Below are 14,764 nucleotides of genomic sequence, written 5' to 3'. Positions count from 1 at the left end.
TATAAATATTAAAGAGTATTCAGTTTTACCAGTCATTTCTGTGTCATTTGAAATAAATAGTTTTTAAATAAATATCCCTATATAAGTATCAGTATCCTTGAATATGTGTTGTTTGTTGTTTTTGCTCTTTTGGGGGGTCTGCCACCCAGCTCCCAAATAAATCATATGTGGAGTCTTATTATTACTTACAAATACCCAGTCTTGGCTTGGCTTGTTTCTAGCCAACTTTTCTTAACTTAAATTATCTCATCTACCTTTTGCCTCTCTATTCCTATATACCTTTTCTTTCCTTCTTACTCCGTGGCTGGTTGTGTGGCTGGGTGGCTGGCTCCTACTTTCTTCCTCTCCTCCCATATTTCTCCTATTTATTCTCTCTGCCAGCCAGCCCCACCTATCCTTTCTCCTGCCTTGCTATTGGCCATTCAGTTCATTATTAGACCATGAGGTGATTTAGACAGGCATAGTAACATAGGTTCACAGAGTTAAACAAATGTAACATAAACAAGAGTAACAGACCTAAAGATAATATTCTACATCAAATATATTCTTCATTGTTTATATTAGAATAAATTAGAAATAGATAAAATATTCAACTATGAAAAAACAAGTAATTAAAAGGAAGATATTTCTATAAATGTATAAAAACTTCATGGGATTTGCCCTTATGACCTTCTGGGTATACACTAATTTAGATTACTCTTTTCTTACATTAGAAAGGGCTTCATAGAAATAAAATAGTAATAGAAAAAATGCTTACCATTCTAAGAATGTTTGAGAGCCCAAATAAAAATAATGATAAAAGAAAATAATTATAGTGATCAAACACCTTAAATGTTCTCACCAAGAATGCTGTATACAAAATTTAATGATATTCATATTGTACAAATTTGATATTTTTGGAGAACATTTTTACTCTAATTAAATCTGGTCATACTTCAATGGGCTATTACAAATAGAGAGCTCCACCAGGGGCCCGGCCGAGGATCTCTGCATCCACTTCCATCACTTATTGGATGAGAGTTCCAGCACGACCTAACTTAGGGTATTTGGCCATCTGATCACCAGACTAGGTCAGATCAGGCTTTCTCTCGACCATTGCCAGCAGTCCCAGGAGTCCAATTGTCGAGAAAGTGAAGGGACTGTAAGAGTGTGAATTGTTGAGACCAAGACTGGAAAAGCACAGGGACAAATAGCCAAACAAATGGAAGTACATGAATTATGAACCAAAGGCTGTGGAGCCCCCAGCTGGAGCAGACCCTCTGGATAAGTGAGACAATTGAATAGCTTGAACTGTTTGGGAGGCACCAAGGCAGTGGGACTGGGACCTGTCCTTAGTGCATGAGCTGCCTGTTTGGAACCTTGGGCTTACACAGAGACACTTTGCTCAGCCTGGAAGGAGAGGACTGGACCTGCCTGTACTGAATCCACCAAGTTTAAGTGAATCCCCAGGGGAGTCTTGGCCCTGGAGGAGATGGGAATGGAGGGGATGGGGGGAAGGTGGGGGCAGGGGTGGGAGGGGGGAGGACAGGGGAACCCATGGCTGATGTGTAAAATTAAAACACAAATATAATAAATTTTAAAAAGGAGGAAAAAAAAAACAAATAGAGAGCTCATATAGGAGAAAAGAAGGTAAGATACCCCTTAGTAAACTGTACAAGTTTCAAAGGCGTTTTGGATAAAAACTTTTAACCAAATTGTCTCAATTATCACATTTCTAAAATGATCAGTAATAGCACTTAATTTTTGTTGATTTCTGACAATAAGAGATTACACAATTAGTACTTAGTTCAGATATAGGACAAAAGCAATATTAAATATTAACTATTAATTATAGTATTTGGCCTTATAACATTTCTTGTATGGATGCAACTAATAATTAAAATGATCTAAGAATTTTGAGTTGGACTCTTTTTAAGTGGACTCGTTTTCGCTTTGTATTCTTAATGGTTTTAACAGTTTGAGTATAATTATCTGGATCAAAACGGCTTTGATTCTTATCAGTTTTATATGATGGAAATTTTTTAGAGTGCATTAACTAAGTCCGTAGATGTTGTAACAACTAAGTGCATTGTTAATATGGCCTGAAGGCTGTGTCAGCATTCCACCAATCTCTTCATTTTGTTCAACAGGTTGAGTGATTTGTTTTCAAAGTTTTGTCTTATGATACTGTGTTTCCTTTGCCATAAGTTCTACTTGAACAGGTGCTTTCCCTTGAGTTGGGGTTCCACAAGCTCCATGTGTAGCATGATTTTTAGGTGGTCCTTAGTTCAAACTTTTCTAGTTAATCTGAAGATATAATGCTTTAGAAGTTTTTCTAGCTTCCGACTCTCATAAATTGAGTATTTTTATTAAATAATGTTTGGATTTCCTTGTGAATGAAGGAGCCAAGCAAAGATCTGAACATATTTTATTTTTAAACACCCAAGAAACAGTGCTGTAGCCTTTTCTACTATAAACTGCCACACTTCCTAGTCCGTAGAAGGTAAGATTTAGCAAAATACATGAGTTTTCTGCTTCTTTTATCACTCTAGATAACCTTAGCCATTGATTTTAACAATTCTCAAGTTCAAAGCTTCTTCAGGAGAAAGTTCTTACCTCAGGATAAAATGTGTCTTTGAATAAGGTTCAGGAAATTTAGCAGAAAAATATGAAAGCATTTATAATTTAACAGAATGTGTTTTTTGTTTAGAAAGAAGTTTGAAATTCTAATGGCCAGTAAAACAATTAGAATAGTACTTTCTGCTATTAAAATTATGGTGTAAAATAAGAAAAAACAGATGGCATTTGTCTTTCTGATCCTGGGTTACCTCAATCAGTATATTTTCTAGTTCCATCAGCTTAACTGTACATTTCATTATTTCATTTACCTTTTCAGGTAAATAGAATTCCATCCATCATGTATATGTACATTTTTATTATCCATTCAGCAGTTGAAGGACATTTCAGTTGTTTCTATTTCTGGATATTGTGAATAAAGCAGTAATGAACAGAGCTAAGCAAGCATGTTATAACATTTGAAATGGTTTCTGTGTGTTTTACAGGAATTGTGATGCCTCCTAATGGACATTTAGATATCCCGGTGTTATTTATACCTGCCGCAATGACATTATACAAAACAATGGTGATTGTTAAGATGAAGAGAGCAAACAAAGAAAATTGGACTATTGACAATTTCGATGAACTAAGTACAGAAACTAAGAGGTAACAATTATGATGTAGAAAGAAAATAGTTTGTGTTTTAACTGAACCTGATGTGATAGGTTTCCTTAATGTGTGCTACATATTCAACATAAAGCTCAGTATTTTATATGATCTGAACTACTGTAACTCATATGTCCAGAAATATAAAATATGTTTGTTGAAGTTCATAGTAGTGGACAAGATATGTACAAAGGAAAAATAGTGACTGGCTGCTAAAACAAAAAATAATAACTTGAAGAAAACCTGCATCTTCAGCTTGTGTGACTGAAATGAACTGGCACTCACAAAGTGATGAAACATTGCTCTAAGCAGAGTGTATCTTTTCTATATCATTGCTAGAATGAAGGTAACTGAGATTCTTTGCTTATCTTAAAATTAAGCATACTTCAGTAATAGTACAAAATTTAAATGTTTCCACTGCTCTTATAGTTGGTTAATCTAGAAACCCTAATTAAAATAGAAATGTTAGTTTATCATATATTCACACATTTCTTCTCCACATATGTTTACTGTGGCTCAATTATTTATCCATTCTGTCAGGCATTTCACCATTTCACAGTTAATTACAAACACACACACACACACACACACACACACAGAGTGTCCCAGTGAAAGATTACAGAGACAAGAATCTTGTTTAAAATGTTATTGAGAATTGTAGGATAGTTGTAGTTAGAAGTACAGAGCCCTTTTGAGTATGGTGTCCTAGAAGGCAGTTAAGTCATATGTACAACTACTTGGTGTTTATTATTTTATTTTGCAAGAAAATTCCATCTTCAGAAATAATCAGCCAATTTTTCTAAACCTTTTCTCTAATAGTAGATGAGATTTATTTATTTAACTAAAGCACCTATATTTTAACTTACAACTCATGATGATTTACTTTGTAATAATTTTCTAAAACTTCTTTGTACATGTTTATAGCATCAACAGCTTAAGAAAATGTTTTACATTCTGTACAGTTGTCTTCCTAAATATAATTGCAAACGGTTTACTAAAATAACTTCAGATTAATAAAGATTACAGCCTTTTGTTTTGTATTAGGTTTTTCTTGAGATTATGATATACCTCTATTTTTTTCCTTTTCTCACTTCAAACCCGCCTTTGTTCCCAACCTTGCTCTCTTTCATACTTATGGCCGCTTTTTCATTAATTGCAGTTACATAGATATGTATATGTATGTAATAATTACATAAAAAGCATACTTCAATAACAGTACAAAATTTAAATGTGTGTATATATAATTATTATGTCCTAAGTTTCTATCGGCAGTATTTCTATTTTGTTTTCATTTCTAATAGATCTATGGGAGTAAAGTGTGGGGAAATTCAAGCAATACACTGGATGTACCCTATCATTGGACTTCCACAGGCACTACCCCCTAAAAATCCTCCAAGTAAGTATATGTTATTCAGGAGAGACCTTAACCATGCTGTAACCCCATCTCTTCTTTATTCAGACGCATCCCCTATTGGTGAGAATGCTTCAACATTACTTTCTCACCAGTAGGTCTGGTAAATTATGTATCATAAGAAATTCTGGTAGAGCTTTTCAAAGGCTTGAAAGTCCTCTCTTTCATTCTCCATAGCAATTATTGCGAAAGAAAGAATTAGACTTCTGGGTTGAAAACATAGTTCAGTGATAGAGTGCTTTGCTTCCTTAGCACATGAAAGGGTCTGGGTTCCATCTTTAGCAATGAAAGAAAACAAATAGTAAAGAAGTGAAAAATGATTAGACTCTACTGAACTTAGATTACATCATCTCACTTTGGAAAAATAAGAAGTGGTAAATTTTGCTTTTACCAGAGCACGTCCCTAAATATGCTAGCACTAGTTACAAAGAAAGATGAAGATGAAGTATGTCCTTCTGTTAAATAGAAGTACCTTTGGCATTTACAGGTGAATGTAACCTGTAGTTTTGTTCTTAAGTTTATCATCACTTATATAAGTCATTTGAAATACACTAAATTATTTTAGAGACATGATAAAATGTCTTTTATGTTAACTATGTCTTTTCCATAGTGCTACAGTGTTTAAAATGTATAATACACTATTAACTGACCAGCATCCTATAGTGAAGCTAGATATTAAACTGTTGGCATTCTGATAATGCTGCTGCTTGGTTCTGCCTACTATATACAGTTTTGTTTTTCTGTGATTAAATATGCTAAACAGAAATATTTTTTAAAAGCTTGTGAGTACTTTCTCATTTATTTCCTACAAAGAAAATATACTCAGGATCTTTTGGTAATTACTTGCTTTTTTAAAATTAATTATGAATTTTGTAACTAGTGTCTGTCAGATTAAGACAGGATACTAATAATGTGTTCTGAAGTAAATTAGGTATTTGGTATTAAATTGTTGTACTACAAGTTTAAAATTATGCTGGTAGTTAATTTTTATAGGAATCCTTTTGAGAAGCAAGTGTGTAAAATTTTATGCACACATATTATTGCATTTTAGACAGTCTGCTTTACATTTTTTTCTTGAGAACATACCAGAGATAACCCTACTGTTTCCTGTTTAAGTATAACTGTCAAAACCTGTTATTCCTTTTTTATGTAACATTCAGATTATTTGAAAACCCAGGAGAATTTTGTTGTTCCATGAGCTACCAATTCACTTTGTGACTTACCTACTTACTGTCCATTGGGGCAGATAATTAGAAAACATTTCTACCACCTGTTACATTATAACACAATAAGAAATTAATCCATTGTGATGGATGGAGCATTACTTTCTGAAAGACTTGTTAGTGAAGGCCAGTGTGACATGACATCAATTGTAAATTGATCCCATTATCTTCAAACTTAATACCTTAAGGTTGAACTTAATTATAACCAGAAAAATTTTTATATTTTACCAAACTATGTCACTCCTTTATTTTATCTCTGATTATGTACAGTTATTTTTATTTTATATACTATTTATAATATATATTATTTATAAAAATATCACTATAAAATATAAAATTAACTTTGTAATACCAATGCAATGTAAGGAATATTGTGTCAGAGAATATCAGTTAATTTTATATGTCATAAGACACTATTACTGTTGAAATAAAAAAATACCATAATGTTCTTCAAACATTTTAGAATACAGATTTTAGTTTTTCACTTATAATTCAGTGTATAATCTGTGTATAGTAGAAGTATGACAGTACATTTGTAGAAAATATTTGTGTATATGTGAACTCTCATATACATTGCTCCATAGTATTACAGAGCTACTATGAAAAAGCAATTGTTCTTTGTATAATTAGTAATTACATATATATATATAAACATTTTATTCTAATATTAAAACTTCTACATTTGATAATCATAAATATTAGCATGTAATACATACTATACATACTATAGAGAGATCATGAATGCTATGAATTAACATTAATACATGACATTTAAGATTAATATTAAGTCATTGTAGTCTTATGTATAACCACTAACATGATAGATTTTACAGATTTGAAATTTAAAAATCTTTGTTTGAATATTAAAGTACATGTAAAAAGCCAAATAGGAGTGCTTTAAATGTTATTACAAACTAATGATTATTGAATTTATATTTTAATTATTTGAAGGCATATATTTTACTGTTGTTATAAAAGTAGATATGAGAGTTCCACAATAAATATACAGATTTTTTAAAAGTAGTTCATGTGTCCAGATTTGCCACTTGAATTAATGATATTGAACATATCAGTTCAAGAAACAAATTTCTACATCCTAATATAGTCTGTAATCATCTACTATAGATATTACATATTTGACTTTTGGATACTGTGAATGTATTTAGCCCCCATAAGGTCATAGGGATTAGCATTATTAGGAGATACGGCCTTGTTGGAAGAAATGGGCTTTGAGGTCTCCTATGCTCAAGCTGTGCTCAGTGTAGATAGAATTCACTTCCTGTTGCCTGTAGATCAAGATGTAGAACTCTCAGCTCTTCCAGCACCATGTCTTTTTGCACACTGCCATGCTTCCTGCCATAATGATAATGGAATAAACCTCTACAAATGTAGACTGCCCCAATTAAATGTTTTCCTTTATAAGAGTTCCTGTGGTCATGGTGCTTCTTCACAACAAAAGAAGCCTTAACTAAGACAGAAGTTGGTACCCAGATCTGAGGTATTGCTATGATAGTCCAGACCATGTTTTGTTTGGAGAAATTTTGACTTTGGTACTTTGGGTTAGCAAAACAACAGAATGTTTTAAGCACTGCTTAATGGAAGATGCTAGTAGGAGCATGGAAGATCTGATCTATGGAGCCCTGGCTCAAGAGGTATCAGAGGGGAAGGATTTTAGTATGCTGCCAAGAGCTGTTTTTTTTTGATATTTTGGTGAAGAATGTGGCTGGTTTTTGCCCTTGTCCAGAAAGTCTGCCTAAGGCTAAAGTAAAGAGGTTTGCATTAAATCTGTTGGCAGAGGAAATCTCAAAACAGTTTAGTGTTAACTCTAATGATGATATATAATGAAAAGGAGCCAATGGAGAAAGGAAAAATACAAAATGTACAATTTGTGGAGAAAAGGATCACCAGTATGTGGAATGCAGCTAAGTCCTGTCTTCAAGAAGATAAATAGATTAAGAAATGGAATAAAAATAGTGGTGACCTAAGGACAACCTAGGTAAGGTTACTCTTGTGAAAAGAAATTAATGAAAAGCTAAGGCCAGATGCAGTGGTGCACACTTTTAATACTAGCACTCCAGAAGCAGAAGCAGGTGGACATCTGTGTTTGAAGCTAGCCTGGTCTACAGATCCAGTTCCAGGACAGCCAAGCTTAGGCAATGAAGGAAACCACTGAAAAGATGAAGATGTAATTGAACAAGGGGGCCATGTTCCAGCCCCAACAAGCATCAGAACTTGGCAACTTTGACCATGTTGTTCTGGCTTTAGAGTCAAGGACAGAAAAAAGGGCCTATGGAATCTTCCTCCATTTCTAAGAAAAGCCAAAGCCACTGAGGCCAGGTGTGTTTCAGGGGTGTCCCTGAACTGAGGTCTAAAGAAGTCATTTCATGAAGCTGTGAAGGTGAAACCTGGATTGCCTTGGAGATCCCAAGAGAATGGAGGTGCCATAACCGTGAGATACCTGCTGAGGAGAGCTGCTAACAAGGAGTAGAACCAGCCCAAGATAAAGAAGTATGTTGTAGGCAACAAAGCTGAAAAGAGTTGGAGATCTAAAGAACAGTTGATGTCAGACATGGAGATGCAGAGTTTGGAGTTTGCCCAGCTGTTTTTTCAGTATTGTTTTGGTCCAGTATTTCTTCATTATCCTCCATTTCTCCTATTTTGGAATGTTAACATATATATCCTGTACCATTATATGTTGAAAGTATATATCTGTTTTTTTTTATTTTTATTTTATAGGGGATTACTGTTAAGAGAGTACATGAATATCAGAAGAGACTTTGAACTTTGGACTTTAAAACATTTTTGAGACTTATAGTCTATGGGGACTTTTGAAGTTGGACTAAATGCATTTTGCATTATGACATGGTTACAAGCTTATAGGGGCCAGGGATTGGAATGTTTGAATGAAATTGGCCCCTGTAAACTCATAGGAATTGACAATATTAGAAGATTTAGCTTTGTTGAAGTAGGTATGGCCTTGTTGGAGGAAGTATGTCACTGCAGGGGTGGGCTTTGAGGTCTCTTATGATCAAGCTATTCTTAGTGTAGACAAAGTTAACTTCCTGTTGCCTGTGGATCAAGATGTAGAACTTTCAGCTCCTTCTCTAGCACCATGTCTGCCTGCACACTGCCATGCTTCCTGCCATGATGTTAATGGACTAAACCTCTGGAAATGTAAGCTAGCCCAAATTAAATGTTTTCCTTCTTAAGAGTTGTTGTGGTCATGGTCTCTTCATGGCAATAGAAACCCTGACAGATACTATTGTTATGTATTATTTAATGTTGATATTTATATATAATAACATAAATACACACACACACACATATATATATATATATGTATGTATATATATATGTGTGTATATATATATATATATATATGTATATATACATATATATATATATATATACAACATGAGTATATGTGGCATATGCAGTACTAAATTAAATTATGTTCAGTGAAATTTTCATAAGTTTGTTTTATTTCAGTAATAATAATGTTACCTAACAGTTGAATTAACTAAAAAATTTCTCATACAGTTGTCATAAAATGTCAGGCCAATAAACGGATAGAAGAGAAAGTGGAAGTAACAATGATTGGTAGTTTTTTTGGCCCACATCCATCGCATGACTTGACAGAATTTGTAGTGTATCCAAAAAGAAATTCATTGAACAGTATTTATGAAGATGTTGATGGTAAGAAAATTATAATCATGGCTATAGTAATTAACTATAGTAAATAAAAATTCATTAACTTTAAAATGTAGGTTGCTGATTGCTTCATAATTAAGATCTATTTACTTTTCATTTCCCATAAAACATTTAAGTACTCAAGAACTCTGTTAAATTTGTTGTCTTTACATAGCAGTTAGCTCAGTAGTAATAGTAGTTATAGTTACTACATTGATTTATATGACGTGAATGGTAAATCTCTCAACTTCAGTAAGTTCCACTTGAACTCAACTTCTACATCTTTTTATGTTTACCTGGTTTTGTGTATGTATCATTTTGAGCATTATCCCAAGTTATGCAAATACTCTGCCACTGACCTAAACATTGAGTCCCTTCTAAATTCAAGAATTGTTGCTGAAGCCATATTGCATTTATAAAAAAAAATTCTTTTGAATGAGTGTTTCTTACTTTAAGAAATAGAAGTAGCTAGAGAGATGGCTCAGTGGTTAAGAGCACTGGCTACTCTTCCACAGGTGCCAAGTTCAATTCCCAGCAACCCCATAGTGGCTTACAACAATTAATGGGATCTGATGTGCTCTACTGGCATTCAGGTATACATGCAGTCAGAGCATTCATACAAATAAATAACTCTTTGCCAGATGGCGGTGACACATTCCTTCAATCCCAGCACTTGGGAGGCAGAGCCAGGCAGATCTCTATGAGTTCAAGGCCAGCCTGGTGTACAGAGTGAAAACCAGGACAGGCACCAAAACTACACAGAGAAACCCTATCTCAAAAAACCAAAAAATACAAAAAATAAAAAATTTTTAAAAAGAAAATTGACACAATTCAAATGTACTACTTAAATCATTTTCTAAATGGCAAATTTTACTTCACAAATTTCATTTGTATTTTATATTTTCTATACAAATTAAAATAATTGGATATATGCTATGAATAGTGAATTCTAGATTTCAAAATCCAAACTCTGAAGCCAAAATGATTCCACACCTGACCTTGTATAACAATTTGTAATCACAGCAAAATACATAATCAACACGGACAAAATTAATTAAAAATTAAATTTGCATATGTTTATCAGATATCACCCATGTAAAAGTATTTCTTTTTCATAATTAGTGTTGACTATCAATTTTTATTTAGTTTTTCTTAGTTCATAAGCCTAAATTGTAAAGAATTAAAGATATTGAGAATTCTATTCTATATTTTAATATTTATTCATATATTTCATTTTATCAAAATAACTCATAGTATTATATCCCTGGTTTTATAGTAAACATTATGAAAATAAAGCTAGATAAAATTTCCATTTCTCTTCTAAAAACCTGTTTAGAAATAACGTTGGCACATAAATTGATGTTCAGTTTATGTGTAATGAGCTAAACTGATACATGCTTTTGTTTTGTTTTAATTTTCCTAGTACCTCCTAGAAGACGTGAATTTGAGTATGAAATAGAATTTGAATCTGATGATTTGAAGACTAACCTGAGCTCTTCTATAACTTTATATTTGTACAGAAAACATTTTAATGTTAAACATGAATTAATTTCATTGATTTTCAATCTGATATTTACACCAAGAAAACCAGTCCGGTAAACATAATTCATTCTCTTTTAAATATAGTATTATTATGCATTTTATTTCAGTATTTTTTCCACCTCTCAATATTTGGATTATATTATTTCCTTAATACTGTTCAAAAACATTTGGAGCTATATCATTTCTAGCTAATAAGCTCTGACAAGGATTCTAATGAAAAAAATACATAGTTTATTGGACCCATTGCCAGAATGTACCTATAACTAACTAAGTACACTAATAGTTTATGTTGGTTACAGAAAACTGGTAGTGAATTTTGCAACAATTACTGTATTTTGGGAGCTAAGTAAAGAGTAGATAAGAAGGCCCACAAAATCATTATCTCAAATGACAATGATACTGTAAATTACTAACTACAAAATTATTCCTAAAATAGAAATAACAGTCATCTAAATTTTTAAAACAAAATATCCCCCTTTTTTTGCTGAGCCCAAGAGTTACTTTGATTTTTACTTTAGATATTAAATTAATGTATTTAATCTCTTTCCTTATCTTCTTGTTGTATTTTTTAAACTTTTTTATGTGTATTTGTTTGTGTGTGTGTGTGTTCAAGGGCTCATATCACATTGAAAATTGAGTGCATAACAGATGGAATCTGGAAATTTCCTATAACGTTGATTGCTACTGAGCCTGAAGTGGAGGATATAATTAACATTCAAGGAATTGGTTTATTCAAGACATCTGTCTCAGAATTTAGACTGACAAGTCAGACAAGGTATTTTTTAATATATCAAGAAGATTTAGGTAACTGATTTTATGAATATAATTAATTCAAAAATGTATTATGAAATTTTAAGACAGACAATAGAGGATTTCTCTAAATGATTTTTGTGAAATCAGAAAAAAAATCCCTTATAAATTTAATTATTTATGCTTTTTGGTAACTTCTGACTGAAATATTCATGTATAACATATAAACCGACAAAATAGAAGAAGCCAAAGCTCTACAAGTATTTTTTAGAGCCCATTGGTTAATGATAGTACTTACTCTTTTTGCTTCTTCTACTTCCTATTTAGTGGTTCTTCTTTTATTGATCCCAGGGCTTTGTACAAACTTCACAAGTACTGTATCACTAGTCTATAGCCAAGTCCAGTTCTATCAACTGATAGAAGTCATAAATTTACTAGATATAATCATAGGTTTATCTTTTATTTAATTTCTGCTTCCTCTATATATTTCTCATCCACTTTATTTGTACTGCAAATACATAAATTTCAAAGAAGTTTTAAAGAACTATTTATGAGGATGGTAGGCTATTATGTTTAGCCTTAATTCCACCTCCTCCATTTTCTTGCTTATAGTTCTTCCTAAAGTTACTAGCCATTTCTATCTCCTTTATCTTTGCCCAAAGTATATTCTGTAGCAGTTCAAGAATAGCCCCACTGATGAAATATTCTCATAGATTTGCTTAATATGAGATTATCTTCCTTTTTCCTTCATTAACAAAGGATAAATTTGTTGAACATAGAATTCATGGTTCAGAGTTATTTTTCTTTTAACACATTGGTCTAACTTCAGTGGCTTCTGAGAAGGAAATTGATATTTGATTTGTTCCCCTAATAGTAATACTTCATTTTTTCTAGTCTTTTTCAAGATGTTTTATTCCACTTTGTCTTCCAGAAAACTGATTGTGATGTGTTGTGCCATGTAATGTCTGTTATATATGCTGTCACTGTTAGGCAAAATTCCACAAGGAAAGGAATCTCTCATTGAGTGTCAGGCATGTAAAAGATTTTTACTAAATATACTCTGTTAAAAAAAAAAATTCCTAGCCAGACAGTGGTGGCGCAAGCCTTTTTTCCTAGCACTCGCGAGGCAGAGGCAGGTGGATCTCTGTGAGTTCGAGGTCAGCCTGGTCTACAAAGGGAGTTCCAGGAAAGGCGCAAAGCTACAAAGAGAAACCCTGTCTCGAAAAAAAAAAAAAATCCTGAGTATTTTGGTTTCAATAATAAACAAAAGTTAATCAGCAGTATCCATGGTGATTACTAAATATGATTTTACCTTGACGAACCCTGGGAGGCAAAGAAGAAACTGGATGCTGGATGTACTTATTAAATTTCTATAGAATACTTGCTTATATAATCATTTGCTATTTTTACCCAGGGATTTCATAAAATCCTTTAAAGTGCTATGATATTTATTGTATAAATGAATACAGGGTTCAGAAACACTTTCACCTAAACCCTTACTATTTGCCCCCTAGAACAATGCTAATGTAGTCATTATAAACTCTGTTTGCTTATTTGGAGATGGGGTCTTACTATGTAGTCCTAGCTGGCCTAGAATTTGCTATGTGATGACTATGTAGGCCTTGAACTTTAGTCATCTGTCTCTCTAGATTCTTGATTGCTAAAATTACAGATATTCAGTATTATGCTGGACCCCGTTTTTATTTTATGGTTACCATCCAAAGTAATGGGATTCATTATGGCATTTTCATGTATCTGTGTCACTCTACCTTGTGTACACCTTCCTTCTCCAACACTTAAAAAAACATTGGAAGATCATGTAGTGATGTATATGCTTATTTATTGCATGAAACTATTATAGCAATATATTTAGAATCTGACTCATTATGAACCATTCAGTGGCTTAACTATATACAGTAAAGCATAGTTCAAGCCATGATTACTGCTATTCCAGTAACATAGACATTCCTTCTTCCTAGTAATCAGGTTATTGTATTCTATCCTTCAGTTTTTTCCATATATTTATTTTGTATATGTATGTGTGTTTGTGTGTCACAGAATGTATGTGGCTATCAGAAGACAATTTGCTTGTCTCTCTGTTTCTGTCATGTGAGTTCCAAAGATTGAATTCAGGCTTTTAGGCACCCTTAGCCACTGAGACACTTTGTCAGCCCTATACTATATTCTTAATTAACCACTCAATGATAGCTTTTGCCCTTATTGTAATGGAAAAATATGAGCAAAATCATTTGAATGGAAAATAACCCAAGTTCCTTCATTAGCTCACTTATGATTGCTGTTGACAGTTGTAATTAAATAATACAATTATCAGTTAAAAGACAATCAAGATAAACCTCAAAATTTTGTATGACACAAAAGAAAATTCTAGATGAATATCTTATCATGATTATTTTATTTTCATTAGCCTACATTGTCTGAGTTTAATTAAAAACCCTCTCCACTTAATTAATTGGAGACGGAACCAAGAACAGTGTTTACTGTCACAAAGAGAGAACAAGATCATACTATCCTCTACTGAATATCCAGTATAAATCAAATACATTATTATTTCTTCTCACATTGTTTTGAGAAAGATCATGATTTTAATCAACACTAACTATACTATTTAAAAATTTTTCAGATATGTATACTTTAACTTACTTTCCTATGACAAAAGGTCAAGATTTCATGTATAGTTTATATTCTCAGAGAAAGAAATTAGTTCAATTCTCACTGTCTTGTTTCCCTTTAAAGAGAATGAGGCAGTTACAAAGACAGTTTGATCAAGTTGCCATTCAATTTATTCCTATTGCTATCAATCTTTAAATTGTCTTTGAAGTTCTTTTCTCCTACTTTTATGGCTACTACCATGTAATACAGGGCATATGATTCCATCTCTATCACAATTGTGGACTCTTAATAGTGGGAAAAGAAAAAAAGGTGGCAA

At 32.6% G+C, this 14,764-nt stretch overlaps 1 protein-coding gene across 1 annotated transcript in view; it reads left to right on the top strand.

The window, feature by feature from the left end:
- Cfap47 (cilia and flagella associated protein 47) overlaps positions 1-14,764 on the top strand; it is a 236,379-nt gene that overhangs the window by 198,312 nt on the left and 23,303 nt on the right. Inside the window, exons 59-63 of the mRNA XM_036173897.1 lie at positions 3,042-3,201; positions 4,503-4,597; positions 9,376-9,531; positions 10,949-11,120; positions 11,681-11,842. Coding sequence (XP_036029790.1) covers positions 3,042-3,201; positions 4,503-4,597; positions 9,376-9,531; positions 10,949-11,120; positions 11,681-11,842 — 745 coding nt within the window. The remainder of the gene's footprint in view (positions 1-3,041; positions 3,202-4,502; positions 4,598-9,375; positions 9,532-10,948; positions 11,121-11,680; positions 11,843-14,764) is intronic.

Source organism: Onychomys torridus, chromosome X (assembly GCF_903995425.1).
Source record: "Onychomys torridus chromosome X, mOncTor1.1, whole genome shotgun sequence".
Lineage (NCBI taxonomy): Eukaryota > Metazoa > Chordata > Mammalia > Rodentia > Cricetidae > Onychomys > Onychomys torridus.
The sequence above is the reverse complement of the archived record's forward strand: the minus strand, read 5'-3'. Positions and strand labels throughout refer to the sequence as shown.